The 12,966-nt window shown below is 71.1% G+C and overlaps 1 protein-coding gene across 3 annotated transcripts in view; it reads left to right on the top strand.

The window, feature by feature from the left end:
* Nucleotides 1-12,966, top strand: part of DNMT3A (DNA methyltransferase 3 alpha) — a 48,351-nt gene that overhangs the window by 7,573 nt on the left and 27,812 nt on the right. For 2 of the 3 annotated variants that reach the window (XM_075086342.1, XM_075086341.1), the window contains exon 3: nt 4,609-4,713. In XM_075086342.1, coding sequence (XP_074942443.1) covers nt 4,609-4,713 — 105 coding nt within the window. Of the gene's footprint in view, nt 1-4,608; nt 4,714-7,670; nt 7,789-12,966 lie in introns of those variants that run through there. The other variant, XM_075086343.1, reaches the window with a different exon arrangement.

The raw sequence follows: 12,966 nt of genomic DNA, 5'->3' as shown, positions 1-12,966 counted from the left end.
CCTCCTCCTGCCTCCCTGTGCGCAATGCTTGGGCTCAGGGGAGCCCCTCCTGTGCCGCCTGGCACACAGTGCACACTCGCCTTCTCGCACTGCACCATGCAAGGGGCTTGTGGCCCCAGCGGAAGGACCCCCATCCCCGGTACGTGTCCCCCCAGCTGGAGAGCGGCTCTGTGGGGAGGGCTGCCCCCCAAACCGCCGTGCCCGCTGCGGGATGGAGCGGGGCTGAGCGGGGGCTGGGTTGGGGGTGCGGCACAGATGGAGGGCAGGGCAGGGCGAGGGGCTCTGGGGAAGCCTGAGCCGGGGTGGGTGGCAGGCTCTGACCGCGTCCTCGGTGCTCCCCGGTGTCCCCGCCGCACAAGGACACGCCGGGCCGGTGTGGCAGCTCCCGTTGCCAGTGCCAGCAATGGCATCGCTCTTCCTGCGGAGAGAAGCGTCCCAGTGGGTGCAGGGGCAGGGCCTGCCCTGGTCAACGCGTGGGGACCAGGGCTGGCGGCCAGCTGGACGCCATCCCGCTGCGGGCAGCGCGGGGTCAGGGTCATCCGAGTTCCTCCAGGCTGGCTCGGCCGTGGCGGCCGCGCCGGGTCAGGCCTGCCCGGTCCCCGCACCGGTGTTCCCCATCCTCTGGCCGTCGCTCCTGGCTGCTGGAGGAGCCAACCCCTGTGTCCTCTGGGAAGCGCCCGGCACGTTCTCGGTACGGCTCGGGGGGATGGGTAATCCAGGTCGGTGGGTCCTGTGCTTTCCCCCACGGCGGGTTATGCCGGGTTGGGTGCGCATGGTTGAGCTTGCCCGCGTGGGTCACTGGCACCAGGAGTGTGAGCGAGGCAGCGGGGCAGCTCCCGGGAGGCTTGATGTGGCAGCCCACCCCGTGTTTTGGTGCAGTTCTGGAGGTTTGCGGCAGAGCTGATTAGGAGAAGGGGGCACAGGGCCGCGGCACAGGGTGGGCTGCAGGAAGAGCCATGGGTGCCTGCAGTGCAGCCCGGCTCACCCTTGAAAGCCAGACCGGTGCCGGTGCTGGTCCCTGGGGTGCCAGCGACCCACGTGGGCTGGCAGCGAGCGCGCCACGAGCATGCCCGGCTGAGCGCTGTCCTGGCCTGACCCCACCGGGACGCGGCATCGCCTCCGCCGCAGCCACGCGCGGAGGTCACCTCTGCCAGAGGGATGCGTGCTGCTGGTGGGGCCAGGAGGATGAGGCCATCCCTCAACACCCACAGCACTGTGGGTCGCACCGGTGCTAGCTGCTCTCGGCACAGGCACAGCGAGGCTGAGCTGTAGATCCCGTGCAAGGTGGGGTCTCTGCACCCGCCTTCTCCCACCCCACCAGGCTGGTTTCCCCTGGCTGCCAGGGGCTCCTGCTCCCACCCCGCCGCCAGCCCGGTGCAGCCGGGAGCTGGGACCCGGCGCGGCGGCCGTGGAGCCAGCACTGCGTCATGCAGCAGCTCTCCTCCTCGGCGGTGGTTTCCCTCTGGGTTGTTGCTTGGCAGCGGCGCAGGAGCGCGGCGCATCAGGGACGCGCCATGCAGCCCCGCGCCTGGCCGAGCCCCGGGGAGAAGGGGAGTGGGGTGATTTACGGAGAGATGACTCAGCTCCAAGCAGGCTGCGGCGGCGAGGGGCTGCGGCACCGGCACTCCTGTGCCGGGCCGGGGGGAGCAGATCCATCCCCCTCGCAGCCCTTTGCAGCCACCCTGCTCGTGCCCAGGCTGCATCCCTGCTTCTCCGGTGCTTGCCCTGCTGTTGGGGTGCTGGCTGCACCCCAGGGGGCTCCTGCAGCCCCAGCACTGCCCTGGACCCCGCATCCACCAGCTTGGGTGTGCAGGGACACTGCTGAGCCCCATGGCGGGGCTGCCCCGGGTTTGCAGCGGTGAGGACAGCTCATGGGGAGCACGCCTTGCCCCCGTGTGTGCTGGGGGCACCTCCTGTCTCTGCAGCGGGGACCCCTGCTGCCCACCCCTGCACTGCAGCGTCTCTTGAGCCAGCTGCCCCGCCGGTGTTTTGTGCTCGGGCATGTGCAGCAGTGTGGGGAGCAGAATGGAGCCCTGACCCCAGCCTCGGCTGAGCACTGGCCTTGGGAGGGCCGGCCGGGGGGCAGCGCCGGGGGTCCTGCACACCACAGCGGGAGCCGGCCGCCGCTTTCGCAGGCAAGTTGCCGTCCCCAGCACTGCCTCTGCGGCGGCTCGGGTGGTGAAACAGGGCTGGGGCAGCACAGAGACCTCCCCAGGGAAGTGCAGCCCCCCCCAGAGACACAGCATTGCCTGGGAACCCTGCAGAGCACACCCTCAGAGCTCCCCTCGCCTCGCCGGCACCCACCAGGTGCTCCCCTGCCACATCCTCCGCCAGCTGCGGGAAGGCTGGCCGCCCGGCACGGCCCGTGTGCCAGCACCGCGCACTTGACACCCACCCGTACCTTTCCTTTACATCCAGCATAAACATCGCCGGGGCTCAGCCAAAGTCTGTGCGCGGCAGGGGGCAGCTCACGCAAAGTGACGGGTGTTGGGGGTCTCACCTCTGCTGTGGCACTCCCATGCCGGGAGCAGGGCTGAGCCCCTCGGCCCCCTCAGTGCTGCCGGGTGCCCCGGCACTGGCGGCAGTGGCAGGAGCTGCTCGTTTCCCCGTGGAGCTGGACGAAGCGCGGCCTCACCACGGGGACACGCCGTGCGGCTGCGGGGCCACCCTGGCTCTGTGGGACTGGGGCCACGCGCCCGGGGGCGGCTCCAGCTGGGACAAAGTGCAGCGCCGTGTGGTTTGGCAAGGCGTGTCCCTGCGGCCGTGGCGGGGGGTTCCCTCTGCCCCCTCCAAGTCAGCTCTGGTGCAGGGTGAGGTGCACCCCTGTGGGGTAGGGACCCCCAGGAATCCCCCCGTTTGGCTCTTGCACCGGGATGGAGCTGCAACTGCTGTCCTGACATCGTCCCTGGACCCGTCCCAAACCTTTCTGCCCTGGACCACATGGGGAGCAGGGCTGGGCCTGGGGCTGAGCCCCCCAGGTGCCGAGGTGCCGCCTCTCTTTGCTCGGCCCTGGCTTCCTGGCCTGCGGCGCGGTGCCGGTGGGTGCCAGGGCTGGGCACACGGTCATTGCGGGGTCAGTGCAGGGGGCTGGGGGCTGCCCTGCCCGACGCGCAGGTGAGCTGCATGTGGCGATGGGCCTGGGGTGAGCACGGTGCCGGTGGGCTGCCGTAGTGGCTGGGGATGAACCGGCACGTGGCTCCCATTCAATCCTACATGCACAGCCCCGGGTGGGGGGAGACAGGCGGTGAGGAGGACTGAGGGATGCAGGGTGGGTGTGGGTGGGTGGGTGGGTGGGTGGCCCAGAGGGAGCTGGTCTGGGGTACTGCGGCCAAGGGGCACTGCAGCCTTGGGGCACTGCAGCTGTGGGGCACCATGGCCATGGGGCACGGCTTATCCTGACCGTGCGGGACCTTTGGCCAGACCCCAGCGGCGATGTGCCGGCTGCAGCCTGGCGGTGCTGCGGGCAGCGCTGCCTGCGACCGCCCAGCCCAGGGGGAAGGAGGGCAGCGGCAGGCAGGAATGCGGCCGGGGCTGGCGCCTGCGGGGTGCGCGAGTGCAGCTGGATGTCGGCGTTGTCTGGCTGCCAGCCCCATCCCCTCCCCGGCCTCTCCCTCGCCAGCCCCCCGCCGGCCTCTCCTCCTTCCCCGGCTCCCCCCTCCGCGGCCTCTTCCTGCCTTGGCTGCTGCCGCCGGGATCTTCTGGGGCTCAGGTGAAACCGGCCCTGCCACTGCCACAGGACACGCTGGGGGCCCCGCGCAGCCCTCGCCCCGCGTGCACGTCCCCCTGCCGTGCCACAGCGCTGGGCACGGGCCCCCCGAGCGGGGAGCAGGGCCCCTGGCATGCCGCGGTCCTTGGGCGGCTGCCGTGGCCCCAGCCACGGGGAGCAGGTTCATTTCCCGGGGCCGCGTTCCTCCTCTGCTGCCTGCGCCGGCACGTGTGCCCTCCCAGCGCCGGGAGCCAGGGCACGGTGCCGGGGTGGGGGGGACGGGGCGGCGGGGCGCTGGCAGCTGCTGCGGGACAGAGCGTGGAGGGGTGCGTGGTCCCCCGCAGCGCCCTCGCTGGGAGCAGTACGGTGAAGCAGGCAGCTGCCTGCCTGCTCCAAGGGCACCCTGGCTCCTGCTGCCTGCTCTCATCCCCAGGGAGCTGCACGGCTCCCTGCAGGCCCGCCATGCCATGCCATGCCGTGCCGTGGGGTCCATGCAGCCCTTTCCATGTGCCGTGGTGCAGGAGCCCCCAGCCCCACATGCGCAGGGCTCCAGCGGGTTGCAGGAGCGGGCGTGTGGCCCCAAGCCAGCCGCGGCACAGGGTCACAGTGCAGGCGGGCTCACCCACTGAAGGCGCCCAGCCCCACGGCGGCTCACGCTGCAGCCCAAGCCCTGGCAGGAGCCACTGTTGCCCTTCTAATGGTGCCCCGACGGCCACTGGCCTGGTGATGCTGGCCGTGCTCCTGCCTTGGCAGCCGGGCGCCCGGCCACGCACGGCCCTCTGCGGTGTGCCCACGGTGCCGGTGATCCCAGCGCCGAGCGGGAGCGGAGCCGTGCCCAGGACCCCGGGCTGCCTGGCCCCGGGGCCGGCGGCGTAACCGTCCTCTCTGTCTCCGGCTCGCAGGGGGAAGAGGAGCCCGAGGAGAACCAGAGCAAGGAGGAGAAGCAGGAGCCGGGGACGCCCATGAGGAAAGCCGGGCGGCCCGGGCGGAAGCGCAAGCATGCCCAGGTGAGCCAGCGGGCACCAGGCGTGGGGGCCAGGTGGGGGGCAGCGGGGCGTCCCCCCGTGGGGCCGTCCTGCCCCACCGCCCAGCAGACGCGCTGCGCTGGTGGGAGACTGCGGCTCCCGGCGTGCCGTGGGCTGGCCTGCCTCCCCTGCATGCCGGGGCACGCGGCTGCTCACTCGCGGCCCCAGCGGTCTCCGGCCAGGAGGAGAGCCCGAGGGCGGCGGAGCGGCAGGAAGGGAGCATTCCCCACCCCAGCCCCCAGCGCTGCCCTGTCCCTGCGTCACCCAGGGACCCCCTCCTGTGCCTGGCGGCAGCAGCTTTCCACTCAGCACAGCTTCGGTCGAGGCCCCGCCATGCATTATTTGCTCCCTGTCTGGGGGGCTAGCACCCTAGTTCCCCCCCCAGAGTTGCTCGCCCTCCTCCAGCTGCCGGCGCTGGCTGGGCACAGGGGGCGGAGCCCCCTGGCTCCCCGGGCCATGATCCGTGGCTCTCGGGCTTGCGCCAGCAGCTGCAATAACACGGTGGATGTGAGTGCACAGCGCCGAGCCCCCGCCAGCTTCCCCGGCTTTGGCCACGCAGGCGATACCCGCTCTTAACCGCGTGGGGCTCGGCAAGCTCCCGGCTCGCTAGCCCAGCCGGCCGCGATCGCCGTGCCCTAAAGCGGCTGAAACGGCTCCTCCTGGGGAGCGCCTCGCGGGGCCCCGGCGGTGCCGCTGGCCGAGGGGCAGGCGCAGGAGCGCGCCTTGGTGCTCACAGGCTGCCGTGACCGTGGCGGAGTGCTGCGGGGTGACAGCGGGTGCTCCAGGCTTCGGGCAGCAGCGACAGGGACTCGCGGAGGCGATGGCTCAGTCCTCCGGAGCCGTGGCGGGGGCGATGGGCAGAAGGTTGCTAAAAACCTCTGCTGCTAGAAGGTTGCAAAAGCTTTTTGCAACGTTTTCTGGCTACAGAAAGGGTTAATCCTGCGCTTGGACGTGTCCAGATCCCTGCTGCCTGTCCCGATCGGCGCTGTCATGGCGGCAGGGCCGGGGAAGCCGGGACCGTGTCGCCAGGGGTGGGCGGGGGTGCGATGGGGCACGATGGGGCGCAGGGCTGGGAGCCGGCGGGGGGGCGAGTGGCGGGGCTCTGAGCGCTGGCTGTAAATCCGGCGGGGCGGGAGGTACGTGCCGGGGCGGGGGGAGCCGTTTCGGTAGAAGAACAATGCTGGCACGGGAACAAATGGAGAAAGTCGTCAGGAACAGACGGAGCCTGGGAACCAGGAGGTCTCTGTCCATCAGAGCAGGCGGCCCTGGCAGCTCCCTCCGGCACGGTGGGTCCGGAGCAGGGTCGGTGGGTTGCGGCGGTGCCATGAGGCTGGGCACCTCCCGGTGCCTCCTGCAGAAGAGCCGACTGCCTCGCAGCGGTGCCTGTCCCGCGCGCTTGCTGCACGCTCCTGTGCTCCACACCTGCCCCGTGTGCGGCGCCGGCCCGGCCGATGGCCTGGCAGCTCCCGCTGCCAAGCGAGCGGAGCTGGCAAGCCCTGCAGCCCCGCGGGCACTGCCAGGAGGCCGGGGGAAGCCCCGGCCGGGCGTGGGCTGCTAAAAATATCCTCCCCGCTGGAGAGCCCCACGGTGCCGGAGCCTGCAGCAGCGGCCCCTGGCCAGGGGTACCAGACCGGGGTGGAGGGGAGCTGGTGCGTGGCATGGGGACCCTGGGCAAGCAGGCTGGCTTCTTGGGGACCGGCTGAGGGTCCCCAAGCCCCCATTCACAGAGACCCAGTGGACAGATGTGTTGCAGGAGGGTGCTGAGCACCCATCTTGGCCTACCCTGGGGCAGGGGGATGGAGCTCGCCGGCATGGGGGGACTCGACGCGGGGCCGGTGGGGTCTGGGCGCCAAGGACCCGTGCTGCTGCCGCCAGCTTCTCGTCGCAGCGCGTCCATGGTGCGGGGACTGTGGCCCTGGGACCCCAGTCAGGGCTGGGTCCCTGCAGGGGGCTCAGCAGGGTGGAGAGAACAGCAGGAGCTGGCAGGGAGAGGGGATGCCAAGGCTTGCTGTGGGCAGGCCTGCCTGTACTGGAGCTGCAGGCAGGAGCCAGCGGCTGCTGGCGGAGTGGACAGGGTGGGGGGAGCCCTGCCTGGAGGCAGTAACCGGCCCCTCGGTTGTCCCAGGCATCGGAGATGTTTTGCTGGGGGTCTGGCTGGGGACAGCGCTGCAGGGGTGGGTACAGTGGTATTGGTGAGCCACGCCGAGCCGTGCCGGGCCATACCGTGCTGTCCTGTGGTGCGCCGTGCCGTGTTGAGCCGTGCTGTGCCATGCGGTGCCAAATCATGCTGTGCTGTGCTGAACCATTCCGCGCCGAACCGTGCCGTGTCTCCGAGACCAGTGACCCCAACCCTAGCCAGGCCCGGCAAGGGCTCCGCAGTAGGATGCTCGCTCTGCCAGTGGCTCTGTGGGTTGTGCCGTGGATGGCAGCGACTCTCGCGGCACGTTCCCCTTGGCAAAGGGGGAACGGCGCAGGGGGTGCCCCATCCCGCGGCCCCCCGTCTGGCAGCTCCCCAGGCTCGGGCAGGGACCCTGCGGGTTTGGAGCTGCCGCTGGTGCTCTGGGACTGGGGTCAGCGCGAGGCTCCCCGAGGGCTGCGGTGCATCGGGGTTGCCCCCCATCCCTCTGCGGCCACCGGTCCCCAGCATCAGTATGAGTCCCCGGCACAGCCAGCCCCACCGGTGTCCCCCGGCCAGCAAGCGAGGTGGCAGGGCCGGCCCGGGGCCGTCCATCCCGGCGGGCTCCCGGCGGAGCAGCGTCCTTGGCGGGGGCCCAGCGGAGGGGAGCGGGAGAAAGGCAGCGCTTGTTCCCAGGGCCCGGCCGGCGTGGAGGAAGCGGGTGGGTGGGCAGGAAGGCAGACCCGCCGCCGGGCCCTCCTCGGGGATGGGGACAGGCGCCGGGACAGCCGGGGAGGGGCACGGCCGCGGGGTGGGTCCCGGCCTCCCCTTCGCCTTCCCGGCCCGGCAGCGGTGTCTGAGCCGCGGCATCGGGACGTGCTGGCAGCACGGGGGGCCTGGTGGGCCGGGGTCCGGTGAGCCAGGGTCCGGTTCCAACCCAGGTAGGGAAGCGGCAGCAGGGCTGGGGCTGGGGCACCAGGTCTGGCTTTGGAGGGGCTGGGGGCGTGAGGGTGGGGGAGGCTGGTTTCGGGTGGGTGGCAAGCCAGGGCATGCCGGCTGCGGTGCCGGGTAGGCTGCGTGTCCCTGTCCCGGCTAGCCACGCACGTGGCACGGCAGCCGCCATCTCGGCCATGGCCCCACGTGGGAGGGGGCGTCACGACTCCCGGCGAGGGGCGTGTGGTCCCGGCAGGGTGGCGCACCCCTACTCCATGGCCAGCGGTGACGGGTAATCCCGGTGCCGCTGCCACGGCCTCGCAGCCCTGAGGGGAGCGCATGCCACCGTGCTCCCGCCACCCCCACACCTGCGTGGCTTCTCAGGCCCCGTCCCACCAGGGGAGTGGGACGAGCCCCCCGCCGCCGCACCGAGCCCCCCACAGCCGTGCCTCCGCCGGCCCCTGCAGCCGCCTAATCCGGAGCACATTGCTGGCCTTCCCGTTTCCTCCCGGGAAGCCCACGCAGCCCCTGCGATTGTTTTCGGCGCGGTGGCCAGGATGCAGCCCCAAGCGGGAGGCGGGAGCGGGGCTGGGGGCGGCTGGGCCCCCGCCACCAGCTGCAGCCCAGCCCCGGCACTGCGTTGTGGGGACAGCAACCGGGGACCCCGAGGGAGGGCAGCTCCTGCCGCGGCGCTGGGCAAGATGGGGAGCTGGGGGACGCTGGCGTGCAGGGGACGGGGGGATGCAGCAGGAAGCAGGTCCCCTCACGCTCGCCATGGGGGCTGCTGTGGGAACAGAGACCCCCGGCCTGTTCCCATGAGGGACGTGGGATGGACCCCCACTTGTCCCTGTGACTGCAGCCCCCGGCAGGGAACTTCAAGGTGCAGGGCCGCGGTGCAGCCCATGAGCCCCACTTTGGTTTGCCCCAAGTCCCTCTCCCTCCCGTTTGCTCTGGGAGAGACCCCAAGTCTCTCTCCATCCCCTTCCGAGCCAGCTCCAACCCCCCCCCAGCAGCTTCTTCTGCTCCGAGCCCCCTGCCCGCACTGAGGCCGGGCGGTTGGGGCGCCGGCAGTGCACAGGCACAGGGGGACGCAGGCGGAGCGTGCGCCGCACAATCGCTTCCAGAGCCAGCACAAGGCCCAGGCACGAGCCTGGCGGCACGGAGGCTCCCTCCCCTCCGCCAGCCGGGGACTTCGCTCTCCGGCATCCATGTCACCGGCAGTGCCAGCTCCCTCCGCTGCTCCAGGGCCGCATCCAGGCGCACCGCGGCGGCGCTGCAGCCTGTCCCACCACTGTGGTCAGTGTCCAGACCCCCTGGGGCTGTGGCGTCTGTCAGCCGGGCATGCCGAGGTTTGTCCTTCAGCCTCCATCACCCCGTGCCTGCCGTCACTCGCGGCCGGGAGCTCCTGCACGGCGGCCTCGCACGATACCTCCACCCTCCCGACAGCGACGGTTTCTGCTCAGTTGAGCCGTGCCCTCCCCGGGGACTGGGCTTCGCCGCCTGCCGCAGCCGGGGAGCCATCCGGCACTCGGGGAGAGGCTGCCAGGCACCCCTGGGACTGGCGGCGGCGGCTCGTGTGTCCCTGGTGCGTGGGTGTGCTGTGGCCCCCACCCTGGTGCGAGCACATCCCTGGCACGAGTGACACCGCCGCGCTGTCCCTGGGTGGGAGTGGGGCCAGCCGGGCTACAGCCACCGCTGCACCGCCTCTGGACACCCCACGAGGGTCCCCCTGGCCCCCAACACCCCCTCCCACCTCACCAGCCCCATCCCCACTGCGGGTTGCAGGGCGGCTCGTCCCCTCCTGCCCAGCTCCGCTCGCGGCCCCTCGACTCGACAGCCCGCGGCCCCCCGCACGCCGGGGCTGGGGCCAGCGAGCGAGCAAGCAAGCGGAGGAAGTGACTTCTGCCAGCGAGCCGGGGCGGCCGGGCCGAGCAGGAAGCGCCCGCCGCCGCGGGGCCGCGGCCGCCAGCGCGGGGAGGAGGCGCCTGCACGCGGGCGGGCGGCAGCCAGACGGGGGTCTGCGCACCAGCCGAAGGGGACGCGCCATGGTAAGCGGCATGCGGCCCCCCGCCGCCCGCCGGGCATGCCTGGGGAGGGGGCTGCTGCGCCCCACAGGGGAGCGGGCGGCAGCAGCGGTGCGAATCTGGGGAGCCCTAGAGAGCAAAAGCTCTCCCGGCACCTGCCACCCCACCCCCGAGCACCTGCCTTGGCCTCGGCATCCCCTCCCCGGCCCCCTTCCCAGTGGCCCCCGGGGCAGGGGAGGGTGGGCAGCACCACGGGCACTCCGGCAGCACCACGGGCACCCTGGCTCACGCCAAGCCTGGCTGGCAGCTCGGCATTTGCTCCCTGGCACCCTGCCACCATACGGTGCATCCTGGGACATGTAGTTTGCTGGGGACGGGCAGGAGGGTCCCTGCAGTCGGCTCCCCTCCGTGCCACCACGGCCCTGCACCGCACCTCCTGGCACCCCGGCCCTCCTGCGCTGCAGGGAGCCCGGAGGGCCAGGGCGGAGGCGGCAGCGGAGGCGGCGGCGGAGGCGTGGGGAAGGTGCCGGTGGGCTGCCTGTCCCCACAGCGCGGCCGCGTTTCCTGGCATCGCTGCCACAGAGATGGGGGGCCCTGCTCCAGCCCAGGCGGGGCTTGCCTGCCCCCCGCGCCCGCCATGCACGCCGGCGTGCCTTGGCCAGGCAGGGCTGGGCTGGGAGCAAACGCGGGGCCTCTCCCTCCGGCCCTGGGATCCCATAAAGCCCCCGATGCTCCCAGCTTCTTGCAAAGCCTCTGCCACAGGTCCCGGGAGTGACAGGGAGGGGGAGGCAAGCAAGGGGCTTGGGGTGCACAAGCTCATGGAGGTGAGAGCAGGGCTTGGGGTGCACAAGCTCAATCTTAGGGGTGCACAAGCTAGTGGAGGCCAGCACAGGCTTAGGGGTGCACAAGCTCAATCTTAGGGGTGCACAAGCTCGTGGAGGCCAGCACAGGGCTTAGGGGTGCACAAGCTCAATCTTAGGGGTGCACAAGCTCGTGGAGGCCAGCACAGGCTTAGGGGTGCACAAGCTCAATCTTAGGGGTGCACAAGCTCGTGGAGGCCAGCACAGGCTTAGGGGTGCACAAGCTCAATCTTAGGGGTGCACAAGCTCGTGGAGGCCAGCACAGGCTTAGGGGTGCACAAGCTCAATCTTAGGGGTGCACAAGCTCTTGGAGGCCAGCACAGGCTTAGGGGTGCACAAGCTCGTGGAGGCAAGCACAGGGCTTAGGGGTGCACAAGCTCAATCTTAGGGGTGCACAAGCTCTTGGAGGCCAGCACAGGCTTAGGGGTGCACAAGCTCGTGGAGGCCAGCACAGGGCTTAGGGGTGCACAAGCTCATGGAGGCCAGCACAGGGCTTCGGGGTGCACAAGCTCAATCTTAGGGGTGCACAAGCTCAGTCTTAGGGGTGCACAAGCTCGTGGAGGCCAGCACAGGCTTAGGGGTGCACAAGCTCAATCTTAGGGGTGCACAAGCTCGTGGAGGCGAGCGCAGGGCTCAGGGTGCAGAAGCTTGCGGAGGCGAGCGCAGGGCACAGGAAGCGGGGCTGGGTGCCGCCCCCCTCAGCTCCCTGCTCCGGCGGCACCGGGAGGCACCGGCAGTGCCTGCGGGTGTCCGTCCTTAGGGTGTTCAGTGCTGGCGTGAGGCCGGGATGGGCACCCACGCCGGTGGGCAGCGTACGGGGTCTCTGGGGAGGATGGTGCTAGTGCCCAAACAGCTCTGCTGTGCCGTGCCGGCGTGGGCCAAGTCCCAAGGGTGGGGCCCCCCTAGACCCAGCATGGGGTGAGCCCGCACCCCAACAGGAGCACACCCGGGAGGGGACCGGTTGCTCCCCGGCACTGTGGCAGCAGGGGCCGACGGGGGACTGGGGGAGCGGCAGAGGTAGAGCCCACTCCGGCACGGCTGTGCCGCGCGTCCGGCACTCGCTGTCACAGTGACGCAGCAGCACTTTCACTCTCCTTCGCCACGGAAACCGCCGAGCCGTGCTGCTCCTCTCGCTCTGACTCCGCTCCCGTTCCCGACGCCGACGCCCGTGCCGTGCCATGTGCCTCCGCGGGGGCCACTGGCGTGGCGGGGGACCAGCGATGCCACCCCCGGCCTCGCTGGCGCGCTCGGCACCGCCGTCTGCCGCGCTCGCGTCGGCGCTGTCTGTCGCACGGGCGTGCGCTCGCGCCCGGCCTGCCGGTGAGTGCCGGCGCAGACGGCGCGTCTCGCGCTCGCGCGCCGCTCTTGTCGCTGCACTCGCGAGCCGGGACCGGCTGCACGTTTCCTGCGGGCGCCGACACCGCCTGTCGCGCACGGTGGCACCGCCTGTCGCGCACACGCGCACCCCCACCCGCGGGTGTTGGCACTGCCCGTCTGACACGCGCGCGTGCACGTCACAGGCCGCGGCTGTGCCTGTCGCACCCGTTCTCGCTCTCGCACACACCGTGGGCCACAGTCGTGTGTCGCACTTGCACGCGCGTGTGCACACAGGGTTGTCACAGGGCCTGGCTCCGCCTGTCTCTCGCACAAGCATGCACACGCGCCGCTGTCCTGGGAAGCGTGGCCCCACACCCCCGGCGGGGACAGGCGGGAGCGAGGGGGACCCGACGCTGGCCCCGCACCGCAGCGTCGCAGCACAGGCGAGCCGGGCCGGGCAGCACGCGTGTCCCCTCTGCGCAGCGGCCGTCCTCACCGACGTGGGGACAGCAGCGGCCGGGTGACATCCCAGGATGTCCTTGTCCTAAGGGTAGCATGTCCTGGTCCTGAGGGTGTCATGGCAGGTGCCGTGCTCCTGTGGGTGTCCTGGCCTTCTGTCCTGGTCCTGAAGGTGTCATGGCTATGTGTCCTAGTCCTGAGGGTTTCACGGTGGTGTGTCCTGCTCCTGAGGGTGCCGTGGTGGTGTGTCCTGGTCCTGAGGGTGCCGTGGTGATGTGTCCTGGTCCTGAGGGTGCCGTGGCTGTGTGTCCTGGTCCTGAGTGTGCCATGGCTGCAAAATGACCTGCTGTTCCTCAGGGTGTTGCAGCAGTCATTGTTGGTCCTGAGTGTGCCACGGAGGTGTGTCTTGGTCCTGAGGGTGTCTTGACCGCTTGTCCTGGACCTGAAGCTGCCATGTGTCGTGTCCTGGTCCTGAGGACGCCATGGCCTTGAGTGCCATGACTCTCTCTCCCGGTCCTCACAGTGG

This window comes from Phalacrocorax aristotelis, chromosome 3 (genome assembly GCF_949628215.1).
Source record: "Phalacrocorax aristotelis chromosome 3, bGulAri2.1, whole genome shotgun sequence".
NCBI lineage: Eukaryota > Metazoa > Chordata > Aves > Suliformes > Phalacrocoracidae > Phalacrocorax > Phalacrocorax aristotelis.
Note: the sequence above shows the minus strand (reverse complement) of the source record. Positions and strands in the feature narration are given on the sequence as shown.